Source organism: Stegostoma tigrinum, chromosome 18 (assembly GCF_030684315.1).
Source record: "Stegostoma tigrinum isolate sSteTig4 chromosome 18, sSteTig4.hap1, whole genome shotgun sequence".
NCBI lineage: Eukaryota > Metazoa > Chordata > Chondrichthyes > Orectolobiformes > Stegostomatidae > Stegostoma > Stegostoma tigrinum.
In genome coordinates, this window is record NC_081371.1 from 12,664,972 (window position 1) to 12,692,337 (window position 27,366).

The 27,366-nt window shown below is 44.0% G+C and overlaps 1 protein-coding gene across 3 annotated transcripts in view; it reads left to right on the plus strand.

Annotated features, from left to right (window-relative positions):
* znf800a (zinc finger protein 800a) overlaps positions 1–27,366 on the plus strand; it is a 115,642-nt gene that overhangs the window by 68,041 nt on the left and 20,235 nt on the right. For all 3 annotated transcript variants that reach the window (XM_059652332.1, XM_059652333.1, XM_059652331.1), the window contains 4 exons: positions 2,407–2,487; positions 21,861–21,975; positions 23,176–23,271; positions 24,957–25,100. In XM_059652332.1, coding sequence (XP_059508315.1) covers positions 2,449–2,487; positions 21,861–21,975; positions 23,176–23,271; positions 24,957–25,100 — 394 coding nt within the window. In that variant the 5' untranslated portion in view covers positions 2,407–2,448. The remainder of the gene's footprint in view (positions 1–2,406; positions 2,488–21,860; positions 21,976–23,175; positions 23,272–24,956; positions 25,101–27,366) is intronic.

A 27,366-nucleotide genomic window follows, 5' to 3' on the forward strand; every position in this document is an offset into this window, starting at 1 on the left:
GACATCTGGGATGTGCGGGAGTGGAATGTCTTATCGTGGGAGCAGATACGGCGGAGGCGGAGGAATTGGGAATAGGGGATGGAATTTTTGCAGGAGGGTGGGTGGGAGGAGGTGTATTCTAGGTAGCTGTGGGAGTCGGTGGGCTTGAAATGGACATCAGTTACAAGCTGGTTGCCTGAGATGGAGACTGAGAGGTCCAGGAAGGTGAGGGATGTGCTGGAGATGGCCCAGGTGAACTGAAGGTTGGGGTGGAAGGTGTTGGTGAAGTAGATGAACTGTTTGAGCTCCTCTGGGGAGCAAGAGGCGGCGCCAATACAGTCATCAATGTACCGGAGGAAGAGGTGGGGTTTGGGACCTGTGTAGGTGCGGAAGAGGGACTGTTCCACATAACCTACAAAGAGGCAGGCATAGCTGGGGCCCATGCGGGTGCCCATGGCCACCCCCTTGGTCTGTAGGAAGTGACCACCCTACCAACCTCCGGATGCAACGCATCATCCTCCGACACTTCCGCCATTTACAATCCGACCCCACCACCCAAGACATTTTTCCATCCCCTCCCCTGTCTGCTTTCCGGAGAGACCATTTTCTCCGTGACTCCCTTGTTCGCTCCACACTGCCCTCCAACCCCACCACACCCGGCACCTTCCCTTGCAACCGCAGGAAATGCTACACTTGCCCCCACACCACCTCCCTCACCCCTATCCCAGGCCCCACGATGACATTACACATTAAGCAGAGGTTCACCTGCACATCTGCCAATGTGGTATACTGCATCCACTGTACCCGGTGCGGCTTCCTCTACATTGGGGAAACCAAGCGGAGGCTTGGGGACCGCTTTGCAGAACACCTCCGCTCAGTTCGCAACAAACAACTGCACCTCCCAGTCGCAAACCATTTCCACTCCCCCTCCCATTCTCTAGATGACACGTCCATCATGGGCCTCCTGCAGTGCCACAATGATGCCACCCGAAGGTTGCAGGAACAGCAACTCATATTCTGCCTGGGAACCCTGCAGCCATATGGTATCAATGTGGACTTCACCAGTTTCAAAATCTCCCCTTCCCCCACTGCATCCCTAAACCAGCCCAGCCCAGTTCGTCCCCTCCCCCCACTGCACCACACAACCAGCCCAGCTCTTCCCCCCCCCCCCACTGCATCCCAAAACCAGTCCAACCTGTCTCTGCCTCCCTAACCGGTTCTTCCTCTCACCCATCCCTTCCTCCCACCCCAAGCCGCTCCCCCAGCTACCTACTAACCTCATCCCACCTCCTTGACCTGTCCGTCTTCCCTGGACTGACCTATCCCCTCCCTACCTCCCCACCTACACTCTCTCCACCTATCTTCTTTATTCTCCATCTTCGGTCCGCCTCCCCCTGTCTTCCTATTTATTCCAGTTCCCTCCCCCCATCCCCCTCTCTGATGAAGGGTCTAGGCCCGAAACATCAGCTTTTGTGCTCCTGAGATGCTGCTTGGTCTGCTGTATTCATACAGCCTCACATTTTATAATCTTGGAATTCTCCAGCATCTGCAGTTCCCATTATCCTTGATCTATATGCTGTTGTTTTCGGGGATCTGCAGATATGCTTACCAAGGTTTGTCTGGTTTTACTATACCTCCCTGAGTTCGTACCATTTATCACCTATTCCTTTATCTTGATAGTCCTCCTAAAATGTGTCGGTTCTCACCTTTTGCAGGATTAAAATCTATTAGCTCTTTTTCTGTCCACCTCAGCAGGCTGTCTGTATTGCCCTTGCTTCCTCGCGATATGCCACACAACCAAATTTCATGTCAACTGTGAGTTTGCTCACCCAGACATAGTACGTTTGTGTCCTGATCATTTAATGGACACTTGAAGCAGCAGGAGAATTGGCCCCAAACTCTGTGGGCCATCACTTGAAGCAGGCTTTCTGGCAACGGAGGATGGCAAAATGTTTTTGTTTTCTTTGCAATCAATGACTGACTAACTGAAATCAGTGCTTTGAAACATCGTTACACGATGACCCCCACGATGAGTGTGGGTTTGAGGGGCTGTGAGGGCGGTGGCCTGCTCAGAGTGGAGCCCCCGTAGCTGTCATAACTTGGTCAGCCCTCCACAGTGGCCATTATCTGCTCAGAGCGCCAAAATTTCAACTTGTATCCTACTTGTGGTCCTGACCCCTGTGTTTGGCAAGTCCTGACCAAAATCCCACATTGCGAAGCTGTGTTCACAGGCTTTGTTTTTGGCTGGGAGGAGGGAGGCCATTTAATCACGAGTAAAGCTCTAGACCTTGGTCTTTATTCAAACCAACATTTCTTACCAAACATGTTTTCATACTACCAAAATAAAATGAGTATTAAGAAGAAATTTAAAAGAATTAATTATGTATTAGTACATGGTAAAACACTTTTTTGGATCTTATTTTGCAGGTCACGTGTGGAAAGTAGAAATAAATTTGTTGGCTTGTGGCAATGGATAGGTCAAATGCTGCATTGCGGAAGCGAAATCAGGTAATTGTGAGATTGTTCCAATTGACGTTTATTATGAAGTGGATTTTTTAAAAACTGATCTGTAGTAAACCTCAAGTGTCAGTGTCTGAAGTATATTCTGGAATTGGTTTTTTGGCAGAGGCTTGCCTGGAGCATGAACGCTGACCTTATCAGTTGGCTGAATGGCCTATTTCTGTGCTTTTAAATTCCACATAATGCAAAACACAGCTTTTCATATCTAATTGTAATATAGAACAATTTCACCTTTTGGACTGGGAATAGAAAATTACTGCAAAGTGAGACATTTATGATTTGTTCTTTTTGACGGTGTGCAGTGAGTTTATCTTCCTGGCTATTTTTTTCCCTTTTGGAGATGCTTATTACAGTTAATGTTTTCACTCTGCAATATTCGGCATGTTGTCAGAGTCGGTCAATGCCAAGTAACATTTGTAGTGTCTGTAGTAAAAGTTGTATGCAATTCCAGGAGGGAATAGCGCATGATAAAGTGCAGGAGCTGAGAAAGACTGAGACAAAAGACTTGAACCTTTACTTTAGGTCTGATTTTTAATTTTAGAATTGCACTTCTATGTGCTGTGAGGTGGATCAGTCTTCACTTTTCTGTTTATGGAGTCCCAATTATAAAAATCAATGCAAGCGTTTCTTGTGATAATTACAGAAAAACAGGGTCAAATGTTACGTGATAATAAAGTGTGAAGCTGGATGAACACGGCAGGCCCAGCAGCATCTCAGGAGCACAAAAGCTGACGTTTTGGGCCTAGACACTTCTTCAGAGAGGGGGATGGGGTGAGGGTTCTGGAATAAATGGGGAGAGAGGGGGAGGCGGACCGAAGATGGAGAGAAAAGAAGATAGGTGGAGAGGAGAGTATATGTGGGGAGGTAGGGACGGGATAGGTCAGTCCAGGGAAGATGGACAGGTTAAGGTGGTGGGATGAGGTTAGTAGGTAGGAAATGGAGGTGCGGCTTGAGGTGGGAGGAAGGGATGGGTGAGAGGAAGAACAGGTTATGGAGGCAGAGACAGGCTGGGCTGGTTTTGGGATGCAGTGCAGGGAGGGGGATGAGCTGGGCTGGTTTTGGGATGCGGTGGGGGACGGGGAGATTTTGAAGCTGGTGAAGTCCACATTGATACCATTGGGCTGCAGGGTTCCCAAGCGGAATATGAGTTGCTGTTCCTGCAACCTTCGGGTGGCATCATTGTGGCACTGCAGGAGGCCCAAGATGGACATGTCATCTAAAGAATGGGAATCCCCCCAGACCTCTCACTGACTGAGGACGAACGGTCAGTCCTAAGCAAGGGGCTCACCTTTGTCCCCCTACAACCACACATCAACGAATACCAGTCACGGTTGGACATAGAGCAGTTTTTCCGCCGCCTTCGCCTCCATGCTTACTACTTCAGCCGGGAGCCTAACCCTTCCTCCACTGACCCCTTCACCCGCCTCCAACACACGTCCTCCTCCTGGACACCACCCCCAGGCCTCCTACCCTCCCTCGACCTCTTCATCTCCAACTTCCGTCGAGACATTAACCGCTTCAACCTCTCCACCCCTCTCACCCACTCCAACCTCATTCCCCGCAGAACGGGCAGCCCTCCGCTCCAACCCCAACCTCACCATCAAACCCGCAGACAAGGGTGGTGCAGTGGTAGTACATCGCCGAGGCCAAACGCCAACTCTCTGACACCACCACCTACCGCCCCCTCGATCATGACCCCACCCCCGAGCACCAGACCATCATCTCCAACACCATTCATGACCTCCCACCCACAGCCTCCAACCTTACTATTCCCCAACCCCGCACGGCCCGTTTCTATCTCCTTCCCAAAATCCACAAACCTGCCTGCCCTGGTCGACCCATTGTCTTAGCCTGTTCCTGCCCCACCAAACTCATCTCCACCTATCTGGACTCCATTTTCTCCCCTTTGGTCCAGGAACTCCCTACCTATGTCCGTGACACCACCCACGCCCTCCACCACCTCCAGAACTTCCAATTCCCTGGCCCCCAACACCTCATTTTCAACATGGACGTCCAGTCCCTATACACCTGTATTCTGCATGCAGATGGCCTCAAGGCCCTCCGCTTCTTCCTGTCCCGCAGGCCCAACCAGTCCCCCTCCACCGACACCCTCATCTGCCTAGCCAAACTCGTCCTCACCCTCAACAACTTCTCTTTCGATTCCTCCCACTTCCTACAGACAACGGGGGTAGCCATGGGCCCCAGCTATGCCTGCCTCTTTGTAGGTTACGTGGAACAGTCCCTCTTCCGCACCGACACAGGCCCCAAACCCCACCTCTTCCTCCGTTACGTTGATGACTGTATCGGCGCCGCCTCTTGCTCTCCAGAGGAGCTCGAACATTCCATCCACTTCACCAACACCTTCCACCCCAACCTTCAGTTCACCTGGGCCATCTCCAACACATCGCTCACCTTCCTGAACCTCTCAGTCTCCATCTCAGGCAACCAGCTTGTAACTGATGTCCATTTCAAGCCCACCGACTCCCACAGCTACCTAGAATACACCTCTTCCTGCTCACTCTCCTGCAAAAATTCCATCCCCTATTCCCAATTCCTCCGCCTCCGCCGCATCTGTTCCCAGGATGAGGCATTCCACTCCCACACATCCCAGATGTCCATGTTCTTCAAGGACCGCAACTTTCCCCCGACAGTGGTCGAGAACGCCCTTGACCGCGTCTCCCACATTTCCTGCAACACATCCCTCACACCCCGCCCCTGCCACAACCGCCCCAAGAGGATCCCCCTCGTTCTCTCACACCACCCCACCAACCTCCGGATACAACGCATCATCCTCCGACACTTCTGCCATCTACAATCCAACTCCTCCACCCAAGACATTTTTCCATCCCCACCCTTGTCTGCCTTCCGGAGCGGCCACTCTCTGTGACTCCCTTGTTCGCTCCACACTGCCCTCCAACCCCACCACACCCTGCACCTTCCCCTGCAACCGCAGGAAGTGCTACACTTGCCCCCACACCTCGTCCCTCACCCCCATCCCAGGCCCTGCGATGACTTTCCATATTAAGCAGAGGTTCACCTGCACATCTGCCAATGTGGTGTACTGTATCCATTGTACCCGGTGTGGCTTCCTCTACATTGGGCAACCAAGCGGAGGCTTGGGGACCACTTTGCAGAACACCTCCGCTCGGTTCGCAGTAAACAACTGCGCCTCCCAGTCGCCAACCATTTCCACTCCCCCTCCTATTCTCTAGATGACATGTCCGTCATGGGCCTCCTGCAGTGCCACAATGATGCCACCCGAAGGTTGCAGGAACAGCAACTTATATTCTGCTTGGGAACCCTGCAGCCCAATAGTATCAATGGTGGACTTCACCAGCTTCAAAATCTCCCCTTCCCCAGCTTCAAAATCTCCCCTTCCCCCACCGCATCCCAAAACCAGCCCAGTTCATCCCCTCCCCCCACTGCATCACACAACCAGCCCAGCTCATCCCTTCCTCCCCCCACTGCATCCCAAAACCAGCCCAGCCTGTCTCTTCCTCCCTAGCCTGTTCTTACTCTCACCCATTCCTTCCTCCCACCCCAAGCCGCACCTCCATTTCCTACCTACTAACCTCATCCCACCTCCTTGACCTGTCCGTCTTCCCTGGACTGACCTATCCCCTCCCTACCTCCCCACCTATATTCTCCTCTCCACCTATCTTCTTTTCTCTCCATCTTCGGTCCGCCTCCCCCTCTCTCCCTATTTATTCCAGAACCCTCACCCCATCCCCCTCTCTGATGAAGGGTCTGGGCCCAAAACGTCAGCTTTTGTGCTCCTGAGATGCTGCTTGGCCTGCTGTGTCCATCCAGCTTCACACTTTATTATCTTGGATTCTCCAGCATCTGCAGTTCCCATTATCTCAAATGTTACGTGACATTTTCTCATGCAAACAGCCTACTCCACCATTCAGTAGCTCATGCCTAGTCTAACTTTAACTCCACTCTATGTTCCTGCATATCCCTGTTAATCTTATTCACCCCCCCCCCGCCCCTCCTGATGTGTGCAAATCCATCTACCACAGCCATAAAATTGTCTACAGATTTTGCTTCCACCACTTTTTGAGGATTGGGATTCCATAGACAGGCAACCCTCAGAGCGGGGGAAAAAAAAATTCCTCACCCCCATCCACGATGTCATCACCTCAGGTGACCTCCCACCCACAGCCTCAGACCTCATCGTTCCCCAACCCTGCACCGCCTGCTTCTGACTCCTTCCCAAAATCCACAAACCCGCCTGCCCTATTCGACCCACTGTCTCTGCCTGCTCCTGCATCATCAAACTCATATTTCCACCTATCTTGACTCCATTTTCTCCTCCTTGGTTCAGGAACTCCCTACCTCCATCCGTGACATCATCCACTCCTCCACCTCCTCCAGAACTTCCAATTCCCCGGTCCCCAACACGTCACTTTCACCATGGGCATCCAGTCCCTATACAGCTGCATTCCCCATGCAGATGGCCTAAAGGCCCTCCGCTTCTTCCTGTCTTGCCGGCCCGACAGTCCCCCTCCACTGCCACCCTCATCCGCCTCGCTGAACTCGTCCTCACCCTCAACAACTTCTCTTTCAATTCCATTCACTTCCTACAGACTAAAGGGGGTTGCCCTGGGTACCCGCATGGGCCCAAGCTATGCCTGCCTCTTTGTGGGTTACGTGGAACAAACCCTCTTCCGTACCTACCTTGGCCCTAAACCCCACTTCTTCCATTTCATTGACTGTATCGGTGCCGGCTTGTGCTCCCAAGAGGAGCTCAAACAGTTCATCCACTTCAACACCTTCCACCCCAACCTCAAGTTCACCTGGACTTTCTCTCTAACACCTGCCTCACTTTCCTAGATCTCTGACTCCATCTCGGGCAACCACCGCTAGAAACCAATATCATTTCAAGCCTGCCGACACCCACAGCTACCAAGAATACACCTCCTCCTGCCCACCTTCCTGCAAAAATGCCATTCCTTATTCCCAATTCCTTCGCCTCTGCTGCATCTGCTCCCAGGATGGGACATTCTACTCCCGTACATCTGCGATGTCCTTGTTTTCCAAGGACAACATCTCCCCGCAGTGGTCGAGACCGCCCTCAACTGTGTCTCCTGCATTTCCTGCAACTCATCCCTCACACCTCGTCCTCGCAAGAGCCAAAACAGAATCCCCCTCGTCCACACATATAGCACCCCAACAACCTCCAGATCCACCACATCATCCTCCGACACCATCTGCAATCCGACCCCACCACCAAAGACATTTACCCTCCCCACCCTTGTCTGTTTTCCAGAGAGACCACTTTCTCTGTGACTCCCTTGTTCGCTTCACACTCCCCTCCAACCCCACCACACCCAGCACCTTCCTCTGCAACCGCAGGAAGTGCTACACCTGCCCCTACACCTCCGCCCTCACCTCCATCCCAGGCCCCAAGAAGACTTTCCACATCAAGCAGAGGTTCACCTGCACATCTACTAATGTGGTATACTGTATCTGCTGTTCCTGTTGAGGCCTCGTCTACATTGGGGAAACCAAGCGGAGGCTTGGGGACTGCTTTGCAGAACACCTATGCTTGGTTCCCAATAAACAGCTGCACCTCCCAGTCCCGAACCGTTTCAACTCACCCTCCCATTTCTCAGACAACATGCCCATCCTGGGCTTCCTGCAGTGCCACACGATGCCACCCGAAGGTTGCAGGAACAGCACCTCCTAGTCCACTTGGGAACCTTGCAGCCCAATGGTATCAGTGTGGATTTCATAAGCTTCAAAATCTCCCTTTCCCCCTACTGCATCCCAAAACCAGCCTAGCTGCCTCCCCCTTCTCTCCCTATTTATTCCAGAACCTTCACCCCATCCCCCTCTCTGATGAAGGGTCTCAGCCCGAAGCATCAGCTTTTGTGCTCCTGAGATGCTGCTTGGCCTGCTGTGTTCATCCAGCTTCACACTTTGTTATCTTGGATTCTCCAGCATCTGCAGTTCCCAATATCCCAGCTCATCCCTGTCTCCCTAACCTGTTCTTCCTTTCACCTATCCCTCCTCCCACCTCAAGCCGCACCCCCATCTCCTACCTACTCACCTCATCCCGACCCCCCCCCCCCCCCCCGACCTGTCCGTTCTCCCTGAACTGACCTATCTCTGCTCTACCTCCCCACCTACACTCACCTTTACTGGCTCCAACCCTGCCTCTTTGACCTGTCTGTCTCCTCTCCACCTATCTTCTCCTTTTTATCCAGCTTTGATCCACCTCCCCCTCTCTCCATATTTATTTCAGAACTCCCCCTCCCGCATTTCTCAAGAAGGGTCTAGGCCCGAAACATCAGCTTTCCTGCTCCTGAGATGCTGCTTGGCCTGCTGTGTTCATCCAGCTGTGTACGCCTTGTTATCTCAGATTCTGCAGCATCTGCAGTTCCTATTATCTCTGTTTCCTCATTTCTGTTTTGAACTTATGATTAAACTATGATTTCAAATTATAGATTCTTCAACTGGAGGAAATATCACTTCAACATCTAGCTAGTCAGGTCTCCTCAGGATCTTTTATGTTGTAATTAATTCATTTCTGGCTCTTGTAGACCCCAGAGAACGAGGCTAGCCTTTCTAGCCTTTCCTTAGACAATCTGTTCATTCCAGGTATTAGTCTGGTAAACCTTCTCTGAACTGCGTCTAATACATAAACATCCTTCTGTTGATACAGTGACCAGCCCTATATACCCTTCAAAACTAGGTTTTGATTTTTTTGCGGGGGCTACATTTTGGTTTTCAGGGGCTCCTTTCTTTTTTCTTAACTCGGTGAATAATTTACCTCATATTTATGTTGACATAGATCATAGAATAGAATCCCTGACAGGCCCTTCACCCCAACAAGTCCACACTGACCCTCGGAGCATCCCAACCAGACCCATTCCCCTATAACACACCTAATCTACACATCCCTACAGGGAAATTAGCATGGCCAATCCACCTAACCTGCTCATCTTTCGACTGTGGGAGGAAACTGGAGCACCTGGAGGAAACTCATGCAGACACAGCGAGAATGTGCAATCTCCGCACAGACAGTCGCCCGAGGGTGGAATCGAACCCGGGCCCCTGGCACTGAGGCAGCTGTGCTAACCACTGAGCCACTGCCGCTCCGGGTATGTAGATAGAAGCAGAATGAGATGACTTCCATATCCTCAACAACAATCATCCTAAAACTTTGTTTTGGAAGGGGAAACAAAGAACTTAGATTCTGGTGAGGTTTGGACGAAAACAAAACTGCAGAAAGCTGCAACATAGAGGAATTGGTGTGTACGTGTAAACAAAACACAAACATGGCACACAGGTGTAGCAGGTATTCTGGAAGGATAAGGGGATGTTGGCCCTTTATTTTAAGACGATTGGAGTATGAGTAGGGAAGTCTTATTGCAACTATGCAAGGTGCTGATGAGACCACACTTGGAGCACTGTGAACAATTTTAGTCCCCTTTATTTAAGGAAAGATATCATTTCATTGGAGGTTGACACAGATGATTCCTGGTACAGAGGATTGTCTTGTGAGCAAAGGTTAAATAGGTTGGGATTGTGCTCATTGGAGATTAGAGGAATGAGAGATGACCTCATGGAAGGATATAGGATTCTCAAGGAACTTAACAGCGTAAATACAGAGAGGATGCTTTCCCTAATAGGAGAGCCTAGGACCAGAGGGCACAGTCTCAGAATTAATGACTGTCAATTTAAACTGAGGTAAGGATGGATTTCATCTCAGAGGGTTGAGAGAGTTTGGAACTCCTTGCCACAGTGTGTTGTGAGAGCAGAGTACTTGTGTCTATTTAAGGCTGTGATAATTCTTGATCGGCATGGGACTTGAGGGCTATGGGGAAAGGGCAGGAGAGTGGACACGAAGAACGTTGGATCAGCCATGCTCCTATTGAATAGGGGAGCAGGATGAAGGGACTTGTAAAGCTTATTCCTGTTTGTATTTCTTGTGGTCTTAACCACACAAGGAAAGCATTAATTTCCAAAACCCCTCTGAATCTTGAGTTGCCACAGAGCAACTGGTCTAACTTGGTAACAAATGTTTTCTTTTTGAAAGGTAAGAGACATGCAATTCTGTATCCATAACGTTATTGCAATCATCATGTTTTCTGTTGACTGAAGTCCTGTTCAACAGCAGCACGTTTGCCTTTGTCAGTCTTCATACTTCAGGTAATTCACAGAAAGACAAGTATAAAAGCATGTGTTAACAAGTTGGCTACAGTGGACTGGGACAATATATTAAAAAAGAATGAGTCACCAGATAGTTTTTTTTCCAGTCCAAAAAAATCAGCATTTTTCATTTGTAAAGCTTAACTGGATTTTGCATTCTCCATTTCCTTTTTTCTAGGATGTTTCTGCTCTTCATGATTAAAACTGTTACTGCTGGGGATTTAAACCTCTTTTCACTTTTAGAAACTTGTTGCTAATTTCAAGCAATTATAATATTTCAGTGATTTTATTTTTTAAAAAGCTCTCATGCCCAAATTTCAGGAATGTGTTCCCTGAGGTGTCAGTTTTCCTGCATCTCTTTATTGGGACCTGTCTGAATGGTGTTGCCAATTAATGATACATTTGTGACAGCTGTACATTGTTAGTTGCTCTCCCACTGGGATTTGAGGCGGGCTAACCAGAACCCTTTGAAATCAGAAAGAAAAGACTGTCATACTAGCAGACACCTAAAAGCAAAAGCCTTGTGTTAACTCACTGCACCATTCTGTTGCTTGTTTTTTTTTGGAAGAAATGATGGGCCCGCATCTTCTGAGTAATGGTGATTTGCCACTTAAGTCCTTTAAAGCTTACTGTTTCAAAGCTCAGCATTTCTGGTGCAAACTTCTGATTTGCCCCCAAGAGGAAGCACGAAGCATACCAGGGAGTATTTCAGCACAGCACAGTAACAACTTTGGATGTCAGTTCATGCTGCTATTTTTACTGCAGTAACTGACCTCTTCCAGAGTTTAAAGGTCCAAAGTTTTTGTGAAGTGACAGTGAAGGTAAAAGGGCACTGTTTTCAAATTGGGATGACCCTATTAAGATCAGAATGAGAATTTATTTTGCTGGCAGTTGAGAGTTTGGAACTCAGCCTCAGAAAGCAGTGGAGGCTGGGTCTCTGAACATCTTAAAGAAAGAAGCAAACAGGTTTTTGGTCAATGGAATCAACAGGGAAAAATGGAAGTGTGGAATTCAAAACGCACACAGATCAGCGTGTTTTGAGAAGCTTTATAGCTCAGGTTGAAGTTCTGGATGTGAGTTTGCTCGCTGAGCTGGAAGTTTTCAGATGTTTTGTCACCATTCTAGGTAACATCATCAGTGAGCCTCTGACAAAGTGCTGGTGTTATGTCCCGCTTTCTATTTATCTGTTTAGGTTTCCTTGGGTTGGTGATGTCATTTCCTGTTCTTTTTCTCAGGGGATGGTAGATTGGCTCCAAATCAACGTGTTTGTTGATGGAGTTCCGGTTGGAATGCCATGCTTCTAGGAATTCTCGTGCATGTCTCTGTTGGGGTTGTCCTAGGATGGATGTGTTGTCCCAATCAAAGTGGTGTCCTTCCTCATCTGTATGTAAGGATACGAGTGATAGTGGGTCATGTCGTTTTGTGGCTAGTTGATGTTCATGTATCCTGGTGGCTAGCTTTCTGCCAGTTTGTCCAATGTAGTGTTTGCCACAGTTCTTGCAAGGTATTTTGTAGACGACGTTCGTTTTGCTTGTTGTCTGTATAGGGTCTTTTAAGTTCATTAGCTGCTGTTTTAGTGTGTTGGTGGGTTTGTGGGCTACCCTGATGCCAAGAGGTCCGAGTAGTCTGGCAGTCATTTCGGAAATGTCTTTGATGTAGGGGAGAGTGGTTATGGTTTCTGGGCCTGTTTTGTCTGTTTGTTTGGGTTTGTTGCTGAGGAATCGGTGGACTGTGTTCATTGGGTACCCATTCTTTTTGAATACGCTGTATAGATGATTTTCCTCTGCTCTTCGTAGTTCCTCTGTGCTGCAGTGTGTGGTGGCTCGTTGGAATAATGTTCTAATGCAGCTTCGTTTGTGGGTGTTGGGATGGTTGCTCCTGTAGTTCAGTATTTGGTCCGTACGTGTTGTTTTCCTGTAGACGCTGGTTTGAAGTTCCCCATTGGCTGTTCGCTCTACTGTGACATCTAGGAATGGCAGTTTATTGTTGTTTTCCTCCTCTTTTGTGAATGTTATGCCAGTAAAGGGTATTATTGATGGTCTTGAAGGTTTCCTCTAATTTGTTTTGTTTAGTGATGACAAAGGTGTCATCCACATAGCGGACCCAAAGTTTGGGTTGGGTGATTGGCAGAGCTGTTTGTTCGAGTCTCTGCATTACTGCCTCTGCTAAGAACCCTGATATCGGAGATCCCATGGGTGTACCGTTGGTTTGTCTGTAGGTTTTGTTATTGAAAGTGAAGTGGGTGGTAAGGCATAGGTCCACTAGCTTGATGACGATATTGTCCAGGTAGCAGATCAGCCGTGGTTTTATTGAATGGGAAAGAAGACTTGAACGTACATTGATATGGCTTGCTGATGCATTTGCTTCCATTTCCAGAAACCACTACCACATACAGACCTCCAAGGTCTACAGAGGTGGGGGGGGGGGGGAGGAGGGAATAATTTGGGGGCATACTTCTGCTATTTCACATGTTTTATAACCTTAAAATAAAAACTGACAGGAAATAGGACTTGCTTGCATTTCTTGCACTGGGCTTCCATTTGCAAATTCTGTGAGAGAGAGATCCCAGTTCCTAATTTTTAAAAAGACATGTGCCTTACATTTTAAAAAAGAAGCTTGCTGTTTTCATTAACTCCGTCACCTCTCTTCCTAACTGTGATTAAAGGTGTATATTTAGGATGTAAACTGATTTTATATTTTACATGTACAATATTAATTTCCTTAATATCGTTTGAGTTTTGTATTTGGAATCCCTAACATATGGGTTTTCTGGCTGTCTCAAATTTGGTTATTAACTTGTCAGTATTTATGTACCCATGGCAATTTCTTTTAACTGAGGGCTACTTTGACATCCTAATGGAATTCTTTTTTAACTTCAGGTTTTTATGACATAACAAGGTAAACGATTGTACGTGTGATAATGGGAACTGCGGATGCTGGAGAATCCAAGATAACAACGTGTGGAGCTGGATGAACACAGCAGGCCTCTCTGATGAAGGGTCTAGGCCCGAAACGTCAGCTTTTGTGCTCCTGAGATGCTGCTTGGCCTGCTGTGTTCATCCAGCTCCACACTTTGTTATCTTAAACAATTGTACATCAATGTTTTTATTAGGAACTGCTGGACTGATAGGTTTCTTTTAGATTTGTTGGAAGCACCCAGTTTCAGATCACGTTGAGTGGAGCAATTCTGTCAAGTCTTTGTATGTAGATGCACATTTAGGGCAGTGTTCCTGAGAAGGGGCAAATATGCTAAAACTAGATTACCTTAGTCCCAATCCAGAAGTTTCGGAATAAAACCCTGAAGAGGTAACTTGAAGCAGAGTGCCAGCCTTCCTTCCATTGATTCTGTCTATATTTCCTGCTGCTATTAGAAAACAGCCAACATAATCAAAGAACCCTCACACACTGGTTATACTCTCTTCCACCATCTTCCATTGGGCAGAAGATACAAAAGTTTGAAAACACATACCGACTCATTCAAGGTGGGAGAAAAAGTGGACAGATTGTGTCGCCACTGTCTACCTGCAGTCACCTATCACCATCCCACCTACCTTCCCCAGCCCCACCCCTCCCCTCTCCATTTATTTTGGAGCTGATGCTGCCTGGCCTGCTGTGTGCCTCCATACTGTGTTATCTCTGACTTCAGCATTGGCAATTTTTACTATCTCCAAATGATTCAAGAACACCTTCTTCCCTGATGTTTTCAGACTTATATATGGACCTATCATATATGAGAGTTGATCTTTCTCTGCATCTTCTCTGTAGCTGTAAATGTATATTCTGCATTCTGTTCTACCCAGATACTCTTATGACACATGATTTATTTGATTAGCATGCATTACAGTACTTTTCACTGCATCTCGCTGCATGTGACAAGAATTAATCAATTAACTCAAAAGTATGTTTAAGATCAATTATATGGTGGCTCCAAGAAGACTCCATTGGTTTTTATTCTTGGAAGTAAAGTCTAATGTATTTGAGAAAGGGATTCTGGTGTGATTACTGTACAAGGATTGCTTTAGAATTTTTTCAAAATTTTAAAAAAATATCTTGCAAAGGGGTTTTTTTGGGATTTGTGGGTTTATACTTTTACTACACTTTTAGATTTGTGTTATGTGAATAGATAGTTTATTCAATTTTGTTTTCATTTATTTAACTTAATTAAATTGTCTTACTGTTTTTTAAAGTGAAATCTGCAAAATGGCATGCCTGTGTCACAGTAACAGATCACCTTAACCAAAACAAAATATGATCTATTAAGCTAGACATTAATCTTTGATCTGACTTGTCCTGTAATAACATAAGCTGGGGACATGATATAAGTTATAAGTATCATTTTTAGAGTTTCTATTTCAAAATAGTGGCATATGGGTGTTGGTTGCTTCAGTGAAGGGTTTTGTTTAATTGTTCAATTCTGTTCTACCAACTGTAGGAAGGATGTTGTGAAACTTGAAAGTGTTCAGAAAAGATTTACGAAGATGTTGCCAGGGTAGGAGGGTTTGAGCAATAGGGAGTGGCAGAATAGGCTGGGGCTATTTCCTCTGGAATGTCGGAAGCTGAGGGCTGGCCTTATAGAGGTTTATAAAATCATGAGTGGCATCAATAGGATGAATAGACAGTCTTTTCCCCAGGGTAGGGGAGTCCAAAACTAGAGAGCATAGGGTTAAGGTGAGAGGGAAAAGATTTCAAAGGGAATAAGGGACTACTTTTTCACACAGAGGGTGGTGTGTTGGTGGAATGAGCTGCCAGAGGAAGTGGTGGAGACTGGTACAGTTACAATGATTAAAAGACATCTGGATGGGTATATAAATAAGGATTTATGGGCCAAATGTAGGCAAATGGGACTAGATTAATTTAGGATGTCTGGAGCAAAGGTGCTGTTTCCGTGCTGTACAGTTCGATGACTCTGACTCTCTGACCCAGTCTTTTAATCATTCTGGAAGAATGGCCTAATCCAATGTATATGGGAGAGCATGTGACTGACCCTGTGGAGTGTTACTGGAAAACTATCTTCATACTAAGGGATTTGCAATAGGATCAGTATACGTTTGAAAGCCTTGAGGAGTTTGCTTTCAGTTCACAGCAATCAATCCTCGATTATATCTGAGAAGATCGTTTGTTTTTGTTTCTTTTTAGTGCAATTTAGACGCGACCTGACCTTCCAGAAAGGAGTTTTTCCAGAGTTGCACAGTTACTTCAGTAGGAAGGATTCGTTTATGCAACTTCCAAACCAGGAGTGTTTTGGTTAGAAAGCTGCTTCTGCTGAGTTAGTGTAAGCGTAGTTTTTTTGGGTAGTCGTGTAAGATGTTTTCAGGGCAGAAATTGTGAAGAATCAGTTAAGAAGGACTTCCAGATTTGATGCAGAGGAATAATTTCTCTCGATTTGAACCACTGTAATGGACAGTGTCAAGAAACGGGTTGAAACTTTGTTGTGACTTTGAAGATATTTTAACTTTGTTTTATATTTAGATAACTTTGAATTTCAGCTCATTTTAGTTTGTATGATCATGAAGAAAACCTCCATCTTCCTGAGAATATATCTCGGTGACTAGCTGCCATGTTAAATACACGCTTAAAAAAAGGATATATGATATATTGAACCAGGCTTTGTTCTGGGGTCTGACTAGTGCTGTAGTATCATCAGCTGAGGTCAGAACAGTAAAACCAAATGTTGGGTTAAATGGAGAGACAGTAGAATAGTTTTGTGTAGTGCACTATGTATTTGTAAAATACCATGTAAATTGATAGAAATTAAACTCTTCTTCATGCATACTCTTTTGACATTTACTGCAGTGAAGCTCTTGCTTTGCTCTTGCATGAAGAGCTCTTGTAACCTGCAATGCCACCTTTACTCGATTAAAACTTTTGAAAAGGCTGTAGAAATTGATCACAGATGCATGATCAAAATTTCCAAATGGGAGGTGGGGGACATAATAAGAGCAGAGGGTTGTTAAGAAAGCATATGACGTTTTGGCTTTCATTAGCAGGGGTATTGAGTTTAAGAGTCGTGAGATCTTGTTGCAGCTCTATAAAACTTTGGTTAGACCGCACTTGGAATACTGCGTCCAGTTCTGGTCGCCCTATTATAGGAAAGATGTGGATGCTTTGGAGAGGGTTCAGAGGACGTTTACCAGGATGCTGCCTGGACGGGAGGGCTTATCTTATGAAGAGAGGTTGACGGAGCTCAGACTTTTTTCATTGGAGAAAAGGAGGAGGAGAGGGGACCTAATTGAGGTATTCAAGATAATGAGAGACATAGATAGAGTTGATAGCCAGAGACTATTTCCCAGGGCAGAAATGGCTAACACGAGGGGTCATAGTTTTAAGCTGGTTGGAGGAAAGTATAGAGGGGATGTCAGAGGCGGGTTCTTTACACAGAGAGTTGTGAGAGCATGGAATGCGTTGCCAGCAGCAGTTGTGGAAGCAAGGTCATTGGGGACATTTAAGAGACTCCTGGACATGCATATGGTCACAGAAATTTGAGGGTGCATACATGAGGATCAATGGTCGGCACAACATCGTGGGCTGAAGGGCCTGTTCTGTGCTGTACTGTTCTATGTTCTATATGCTATCAGGATCAGAGAGACTTAAGAAAGTAACATTACATATAATTTTGCCTGTTAGTCCAGACTCTGGGTGTACTGTGGTTCCAATGTATCACTCTGAGGATGTAATTGCTGGAACTTGTAACTTGCTTGAGGGCGCGTAAAGTGGCCAAGATTAGATTTGGTATCTGTAATAAACCATGTCTGATGTTCCTTGCCGTTACCCAAATTGAATAGCTTGAGAAGTTTTATTAAATTAAAATAATTGTCTTTGCTCAAGTTATTTTTTTAATGTAACTTTCAAAACCTGTTCTGAATCTTGAGGCTTCAAAATAGCTGATAATTTTCATCTCATTCCGTGGCACATTACTTGAGATCAGCTCCTTGCACTCCAGTCTGTACACTTTGCTGCCACCCATTAAACAACTTAATCTGGGACCGTGAATTTGTCACTTGGAGTTGTGCCTGGAGTGGGGGAGGAGGTTAGCTAAAACTGTTACTTTCTGGCAGCCAAATTGGGAACTGGCAGTTCTCTCTCAAGGCAGGATTAATGGCCTTGAGAGCCCTTGCTTGCAGATGCATGATCATGAGCCAAAAGCTTATCCATTGGAATCATTAGACTATTAGTTTTCACTGTGGAAAAGCAAAACAGTTCGCCACCACCTTCTCTAAGACAATTAGGGATGAGCGATAAATGACGGCTTAGCCAGCGATGCCCGTGCACCTTAAATAAAAACAAATCTCTGGTTGTTTATTTACCTTGGGTTGCCTGGTGTGCTGCCAAAAATGCTGTGGTGGTCCAGCTTATACAAGGCACCAGGAAACTATCTCCTTTTCAGACACTAACAACAGTAAATTTCTAGGAGTCATTTAATAAGGTGCCGCATCAAATGCTTTTGTGGAAAATAAAAGCTCATGGTGTGTGGTGTGACATATTAACATTAGTAGAAGATTGGCTGGCAGAAACCAGGGATTGAAAGAGCTCATTGTTTCATATTTGCCTATCCAATGAAAACGAGAGCATAACAGATTGTGCTCACGTGAGAGATACATCGTTACCTCTGGAGCTCCCAAGGTTCTATGAAGGGTCACCATTGTCTTTTGCTATCGATGGTCACATCATTTAAAGGAAAAGGATTGGCTTCCATTGATGACACGCAGCTCTAACACTCTTGCCACCATGAGGTTGAACCAGGCTACGAGCACACAACCTCCCATTCTCCCTGAGCTGAGATCATACTCCACAAATGGTGGTGTTGCAAAGACCTTAAATTCCACCACATTGTTGTTAGAGTTGTTGGAGAGATGTTCTTCCACTGGTCACAAAATTCAAAATTGACTGGAATGGAGATAATACCAACTGTATAGGTTTTTGATCATGTCTAGTTTAATATTAGAAACAATTTAGCCATGTTTCTTCAAGCAACAAAGAAAAACTAGCTTATTACAAATACAGATTATTCAAACTTTGTCGAGCGAGGAGGAAATAAAACTCAACAACTACCACTAGAGGGGGGATAAAATACTGGGGAAACTATTGAGGCTAAAGACTGATGTGTTTCTGACCCTGATGGGTTATATCCTTGGATTTTAAAGGAAATGGTTGCTGAGATAGTGTGCGCAATGGTCGTAATCTTCTCAGAATTTTTAGTTTCTAAGAAGCCCAGGAGGATTGGAAAGCTGTCAATCTAACACTTATTCAAAAAGGAGAGAGATAAAACCATCAACCGCAGGCCTGTTATTGTAACATCTGTCATTGTTCACATTTTCCCAAAGTGTTATAATGAATGTAATCGTAGTGTATTTAGAAATGTACAATATAATCTCGCAGAGTCAGCATGGCTTCCTGAAAAGGAAGTCATGTCTGACAAATTTATTACAGCTCTTTTTGAGGTAACAAGCTAGGTAGATGAAGGCGGAACAGTAAATGCTACATATTTAAATTTGCAGAAGATATTCTGTCGGGTACTGCATGTAAGGCTGCTTAGTAAGAAAAGTGCCCATTGTTTTTGAGGTATTGTGTTGGCACGGATAGAGGATTGACTGACTAATAGAAGATGAGAGATTTGGGATGAGGAAGTCATTTTCAATGTGACAGTCTATAACTAGTGAAGAGCTACAGGGATTAGTGTTTGGGGCCGTAATAATTTACAAAATAATATTAATGACTTGGATGAGGGAAGCGAAGGTACTCACTCTTGTCAAGTTTGTGGATTGCCCAAAAAAGTAGGTGGGAAGTTAAGTGCTGAGAATGAGTGCGCCTGCAGAGGCATATAGGGATATAAGCATTCAGACACACTAACAAGGAACAAGACGAGGCCATTCAGTCCTTTTTGAGCCTGCTCAGTCGTTCAATAAGATCACAGCTGATCTGATTTTAACCCCAACTCTACATTCCTACGTACCCTTGATAATCTTTCATCTTGGTAATCAGGAACCTGTCTACCTGTGCCTTCAAAAATACTTAAAGATTCTGCATCCACTGCCTTTTTGAGGAAGGGAATTCTGAAAACACTCAATCTTTTGAGAGAGAAAGAAAATCATGGAAGATGTAACATAATGTGGGAAAATGTGAGGTTATGCACTTAGGCTGAAAGAGTAGAAAACCCAAGCAATAATTATAATTTGGAAGAACTGCAGAAAGGTGCAGCACTAAGGAATTTTGGAGGTTTTGAGTCAGCCTTGAACTATTTTGAATGGCCCATTGAAAAACATTGCAAGCCCTGTCCTCGCCAGGCAAATTTCAATGTAACTAAATATATTAAGAAGAGCCAAATCTAGTAATCAGCCCTGTGACTCTATTGTAGCACCTGTTTGGAACTGCTTGTCCCCAGTTGTCACAACATGCACCTAGGTGGCTACTAGCAGTAGCCCCTGCTAGTTGCTACTGAAACTTTCCTCTGAGTCCTGGTCAATTCCAGACTTGCCTATTCTTGTTGCTTCTGTGAAGCCTCCTATCTGCTGTCTTTGATGAACATTAGCTCGTTCAAACTTCTGTCTGCACTTTACTCTACGCAAAGTTCTTGCAAGCGTTACTGTTTTTCTTGCCACATCTGTTTCCTAGGTTCCCCCATTGCATCCCTGGTTAAATGTCCCCATAAAATGCCATGAACAGGTGCAGAAGATAGGGAGGAAGGCAAATGGAATGCTGACTTTCATAACTAAAGGGCTGGAGTATAGTGGTGCTGATGTCATGATTCAATTATACAAAACCTTAGTTAGAGTATTGTGTGCAGATCTGGGCACCACATCATAGGAAGAAATGTTTTGACCCTGTAGGGAGATCAACCCAGGCTTACTTTGATGATACCTGGATTTGAGGGGATTAGTTATGCGGAGAGATTGTACAAATAAAGCATTTCTTCTCTAGAATTTAGACGGTTAGGGGATGATCTAATCAAGGTCTTGAGGATATTAACAAGGAAAAACAAGGCAGACAAAGGTAAACTATTTCCACTGGTTGAAGATTCTAGAAGCAGGGGGCTTTGTCTAAGAATTAGGGCTAGGCCATTCAGGAGAAATATTGGAAAGCATTTAGACCTTCTAAGGGCCTGGAGGTTTGGAGCTCTCTTTGACAAACGGCAATCGATGCAAATTCAACTGTTAATTTGACATTGACAATTTAATTTTGAGCAGGGGTATTGAGGGGAATGGGCTCAAGGCAGGCCTGTGGAGTTAGGCCACAGTTCAACCATAATCTTGAATGGTGGAACAGGCTCGAAGGGCTGAAAGGCCTCCTCTTGTTGCAGTGTTCCTGCAAAAACTAAGGAGGTCCATGAATTATGACTGAGTTAAGGAGAGATTTTTTTCCTCTTAGAAGTTTGTGCATCTGTGGAACACCTTTGCCCAAGAGCAGTGAACACAGGATCATTTGAGTGTTCTTAAGACAAGGTTATGTAGATTGTCGGCAAACAATGGAATTTGTGGTTATCAGGTAAAATGGAAATATGCAGTTGAAACCACAATCCAATCAGCCATGATCTTGTTGAATAGCATGGAGGCTTGAGGGGCCAAATGCCTACTTCTCTCCTGCCCCTAGTTTGTATGCAAGCCCTTTTCAGGTTTGTGCGCATCTTCTTAAAGCGACAAAATGTCTTCATTTGACCACCTTTTGTGGTTTTTTTTAAAAGAAAAATCCAAATTGTTGTTTTCTCTTGTTTGTTTTTTCATCACCTTTTTCACCTTGTGTTGAATAATTGAGATGGTGGACGATGTGGTTAATTAAGTAGGAAATGAGAACAGGAAGAATTAATTTCTGTTTGTCTACCAAGTCTGTCATTTATCACATCATTAGCTCTAATCTCCTAGCTCCTATGTTCTTTTGTAGGTCCCTTTTTTAAAACGTGTTACTGCTGAATCTGCATCTTCCACTCCTCCAGGTAGCAAATTCCAGACCAACTCAATTCACTTGTAGGAAGTAAATACACCTCAACTCCTGTGGTTTGTTTCTTCCCATCTTTTTATCGGTATTTTTTGTTTTTGATTCCACAGTTAAAGATGTATTTATTAACTTGGCAATTTGGCCCTTGGGTTAACCAAAACTAAGAACTCTGGACAATATCAAATTTGAACTATAATGCAATGCGTTTGAATGTCTAGATGTGGGGGAGAAAAGAAAATCATGGTTTGTAACTTTTGTTCACATTTTGTGTTTAGTATAATAGTCGGAATGAAAGTGACCTGGAAGAAAGTAGGCCACGAATTCAAAAGACGCTGCTGAGGGACAAGTGTTGCCAGACAGACCACCACCACCATGGCTGCTGTGAACCAGGTACACTGAAATGTCTTTGCTCATCAGCCTCACAATTTGTTTAAGGACCAGTACAAATCGCCATGTTCTCCTTCATGTTTTCGTAGTATCAGAGTTCTGTGCACTCTCCTGCCTTTCTAACATGTTGTAGAAACTGACAGTTTGATCTGCACCATGGAGTGCTTGGTGGAGACCTATCTGGGACATAATTCCAGTGCAGTCCTGTCTTTTTGTCATTGACTAGCAATGGCACTGCTGTGAAAGACACTAACTCAAAAGCTCTTCCTTTTTTAAAATGTCCTTTTGCATTAAGAGCTCAAGAAGTAGGCTGTGTCCAAATATTGTCTTGCTTCCTCTTCATCTGTACTGCTTTCTCTTCCTGTTCTCCATCCAGCATTTTCTGTTTCTGTTACAACAGCTTACTGAGTTATTGTTTATTTGATGCAAATTATTTGCTTCCATTTAAAATTAAACACTTGGCATGTGCATTCAAGAGAAACACATTTGATCCAAACGAAAGTATATTATTTATCAATAAAAATATCTTAAATGCCACCGATTTGTGAATGCTTAAAGAATTCAAAATTCAGTCCTTTCATTCTCTGTGGCCACCTTGATGTGGAGGCAGAAGTTTCCAACCACTTCGCAATTTGGAGCTTCCACAAACAAATAGCAATTTTCTCTGCTTGGCCTCCAGCTGAGTGTACTGACAGCATTTATATATTTTATGACCTTAAAGAAACAGTCCAGCTTGAAATGTTTTACCCTAGCAGCAACGTGGTACATTTTGCACTGCGTGGTATTACATCGCTGTCATTATGAAAGCAGCATGGTTTCAAATTTACTGCGTAGGGCACTGTGGGTTATCTTATCAGCCTTGTGCTATTTTTGTGATCTTTGTGCATTTTAATGTTGAACAATTACTTGAGTGCAATTGTGCTGTGTGACAAACAACCATGTAAACTTGGTATTGGGTTTGCAGCAAACAGTCTTACCTGTTTGATAAAAGAAATAAATAAATTAGGGACAAACAGCTTTTAAAAATCGTGGACAAAGGAATTTTGAATGATTGCACGAACAAGTTTTGCTACTTGTATGTTGTGCTGTTTTAATTTTACTTCAGCTGCGAGGTAGATTTGATCATATGTCACTTATTCAATAAATGGCAACCAGTTTCATTTGTACCAGCGTCACTTTGCCCTTTTTGTATCAAATTTACAGTGTACACTCAGGAGCCAGGAGACCCCCCTCTATTGCAGCAACAGCTTCCAACTTCAAAATCAGGAATTCAGCAAATCATTGAGTGTTTTCGGACAGGTACAGAATCATAATTTACTGATTTTTAGCTCAGTTGTGCAAATTATATTGCAGCATATAAGGAATCTGGATTTATACAACTGACTGATATGACAAAGCTATTATACATGTAATTGAAGGAAGTAATCTTACCTGATAATAAAATGTGAGGCTGGATGAACACAGCAGGCCAAGCAGCATCTCAGGAGCACAAAAGCTGATGTTTCGGGCCTAGACCCTTCATCTGATGAAGGGTCTAGGCCCGAAACGTCAGCTTTTGTGCTCCTGAGATGCTGCTTGGCCTGCTGTGTTCATCTAGCCTCACATTTTATTATCTTGGAATTCTCCAGCATCTGCAGTTCCCATTATCTCCAGTAATCTTACCTGTTTTCTTTTTTAATGGTGTTAAAGCAAAGAATAAATGAAGTCAAGTAGAATTTATCACATTCCAGTGAGTGGTGATATTGTAACTGAAATGACCATTCCTTTCTGAATATCTTTTTATCGAGTAAACTACTGTCCTCTTTACATTTTTGTCTGGTTGAGTTAGTGCGAGGATTACTTACCTTAATATAAGAACTGACAAATTAAGTTTCTGTAACTACTCAGCAGGTGTAATTCTCCACTCTTAATTCTGTCACTTTCTCATTATTTGTAGTATGTATTTATCAAAATAGTGACTGCATGCATTAAAAGTCACTGGTTGCCAACAGGATTTTTAGTGACGTTTACGTTCTGCTCTTTCAATATCTGTGTATGGCATGATGTATAATTCAAAATGGGAAAAGTTAAAGCAGTGATAATGGGAACTGCAGATGCTGGAGAATCCAAGATAACAAAGTGTGGAGCAGGCCAAGCAGCATCTCAGGAGCGCAAAAACTGACGTTTCGGGCCTAGTCCCTTCCAGACCAATAAGAATTTGTAATAACTGCACTTAGAAAGAAAATGGTTATTGAGAGACTTTTGTGGAATGAAACCAGTCCTTTTAAAACATGTAAATCAAGTTCATTATCTTTCTACCATATTTCAAGTTTGAATAATTGCAGACACCTGGTCAGTTCAGTATAATAAGCTTTTGTTAAGGAATATCAAAGACACCAAACTTACAGCTTTGAGTTTCTAACGTACATTCTAAGGGACGATTGTCCAGCATTTAATGTCCAGAAGGTAGTGATGGCCAGAGAATAGACATTACACAATTTTGAACCATTTGGTTAGAGCTGTGTCCCCTAAAAGCAAGAATGGAAAAATCTCTTGCGGGGCCCTGTCAATTCCAAAAATAATTTTTGGGGCCCTATTATGACCTGCAACATGAATAGAACTAGAAACTAACACCTTGCAATGCCACTCAATGCAATTTTAATTATATCATTTTCCTCAGTGCTCATAGTCTCCCTATGTTATAGCTTAAATATTTATAATTATTTTAAGATATTTTATTGCAAGCTGATATCATCCAAGCCAAGGCAGTGAAAGCCATTTTATTTTACATTTTGGCTGCTGTGCCTGTTTTTCACATACATGTTGTGTTTAGTTTTCTGTTTTTTAACACTATTCCTAATTTAGTCGACTGGAAATTCATTTTAATTCATGCAGATTTTTTACAAAATTTTAGGAAGAAATGAATAACTGTGATCGTGCACATCTAATTAGAGCAATCTTTATTGGAACTTGTGTATTCAATATGTGATTTGTTATGTACACAGGAACCACACAACTGAAACATATTTTGTTGAAAGAGGTAGACACCATCTTTGAATGCAAATTGTGTCGAAGTCTGTTCAGAGGATTGCCCAACCTTATTACACACAAGGAGTTCTACTGCTTCCCAAGCCTAAAGATAGATGAACGTAAGTTTCTCGTTGCTCTTTTGTCCCAGTGACAAGATTTGCATAATATTGCAAAGAGTTAGAAGTGCCTGATTGTCAAACCTAGTAACTCTTTACACTTCTGTTGTTTTGAACTTATTTCTTTTGTCCCTGGCTGTGCCTAAAAGTCAGCATTGATCTGGACTCGCCGATTGAGTCCTATTGAACAAAAGCAGAAGTTGCTGGAAAAGCTCAGCAGGTCTGGCAGCATCTGTGAAGGAAAAAACAGTTAACCTTTTAGGTCTGGTGACCCTTCCCATGAATCCTATTGATATGGACTTCGAGACTTTGAGGTTTAATTTTAATTCGGTTGTCCGATCTGATGTCCTGTGGATGATGATAGGTCAGAGAAATCTACATTTGAGTAAAGATTTTTCATGCCACGTTTGTAAGCAGTGGCCAGATTAACTTTTTAATGTTTGAGATTTGATCGACTGTTGTTGACTAATTGGTATCAAATGCCTGAGTGCTGATCACCCCAAGCCTCCCTCACTGATCCACCCTGTTTGTCAGTCTGCACGTCGATCCACGCTTTTTTTCTGCCTTCACGAAAGGAAAAGAATGACAAGATTTGGCGCCTCTGAATTAGCATGTTCAGGTTCAAGACCGTCCTTTCTGTTGACACAACAGTGCAGCACTTGGGGAGCACTATACTATTAGAAGTGTTATCATATTTTCCATTTCTGCCACAAGCAATCCTTCAACCCCAACTTTATCCTCTTTGTGTAACATTTCGAAGTAACGTTATCTCGCTTTGTGCCTTTGCAGACTGAATATAGAATTTAAGCAGGATAAAGATTAGAATTTGCATTGTGGCAGCCAATGGATATTTATTCCTTTGGCTTGGTCTTGGTGTGAGCTGTGATCCTGAAGTTGAAAGACCGTTGCGGTAATCTATTAACACCATCCTAGCGGAACCATGTTAAATGTACGCAGTGACAAGGCTATCAATATATTGGTATCATGGAACTATTACAAAAATCATGCTTGAACCTGTTTGCTATAATGCTGTGCTAATGGGTTTCATATCATTCTAGTGCACTGTAATACTCCTACATTTCATGTTCCCGAATACCACTATTTCCTTCGTCCAAACCTGATGCCACCCCCTGCCATGCGTTTGGCATAAATGACTAGAATCCTTAGCTTGCAATTAACTGAAGTACATGAGTGTAAGTGCAAAATAATGTTAACAAATTTGGGTGAATAATAAACTCAATGTTGCTGATCTGCATGTGATGATGAAAAAACTTCAGTGACTGGTGTTTGGAGACTCCAGTCTCGTTGTCCATTCCCCTCTCTCAATTTGTAGACATTCAGATAATTATCTCCCTTTCTAATTTTGCTACGAAAAGCGATTGACTCCAATGACCCTTACCCCTTCTTACTTACTAAGAATCTATCCATCGCTACCTCAAAAATATTCAAAGACTCTGCTACCATCTTTTCAGGAGGAGTCCCAGAGACGATAAATCCTCCTGAGATTAAAAAAAAATGCCTCACCTGTTTCAAATAGGTGACCCTTTCAGTTTAAACAGTAATTCCTGCTTCTGGATCTTCCCTTAGAAGGATACCTCCCCTTCAATCTTACTTGTCAAGACACCTCCAGATCATGTATGTTTCAATCAAGTCAGCTTTTTGCTTCTAAACCCCGGTAAATTTCACTTAAGACAACCCATCCGTTCCAGCTATTAATCTGTAAACCTATGAACTGCTCCCAGCTGCAGGCATTGAATTGTCTACTCCTGTGCTATTGTGTTAAGAATACCTTGTGACATGTTGTTTTAAAACAGTACAACAGGCATGTGGTGAGCAGCTCCATGGAAATTTGATGATAATAGTGCAATGACAAAACCACCATTGTACATTACTGGTGCCTATATCACGTGAGTTTGTAAGGGATTGCTGTTACATGTGCAAGGTATTTCAGAAACAGCAGTCGTTAATATATCGGTTGTGCACATTCTGCATGGATTACTCAATCTGTAATTTTCAGATACTCTGTTCTGGGCTGCTTTCACTTTCTTTGAGGTGTGGTAATTAAGAAAGTGATAAATAACTGTTCTTGATTGAATATACCTTGTGTTTTACATTAAGTTGTTAAAACATATTGTAACATTAACATTAACAGATCTGGCCTTTTTGCATACAGGCTGTCCCTTGACAGAAGAATGTGTTGAGACAAGCAATTGGAGTTGAATCGTATTTCTGTGGGATTCGTGGGATTTTATGGTTGTTACTCCGACAT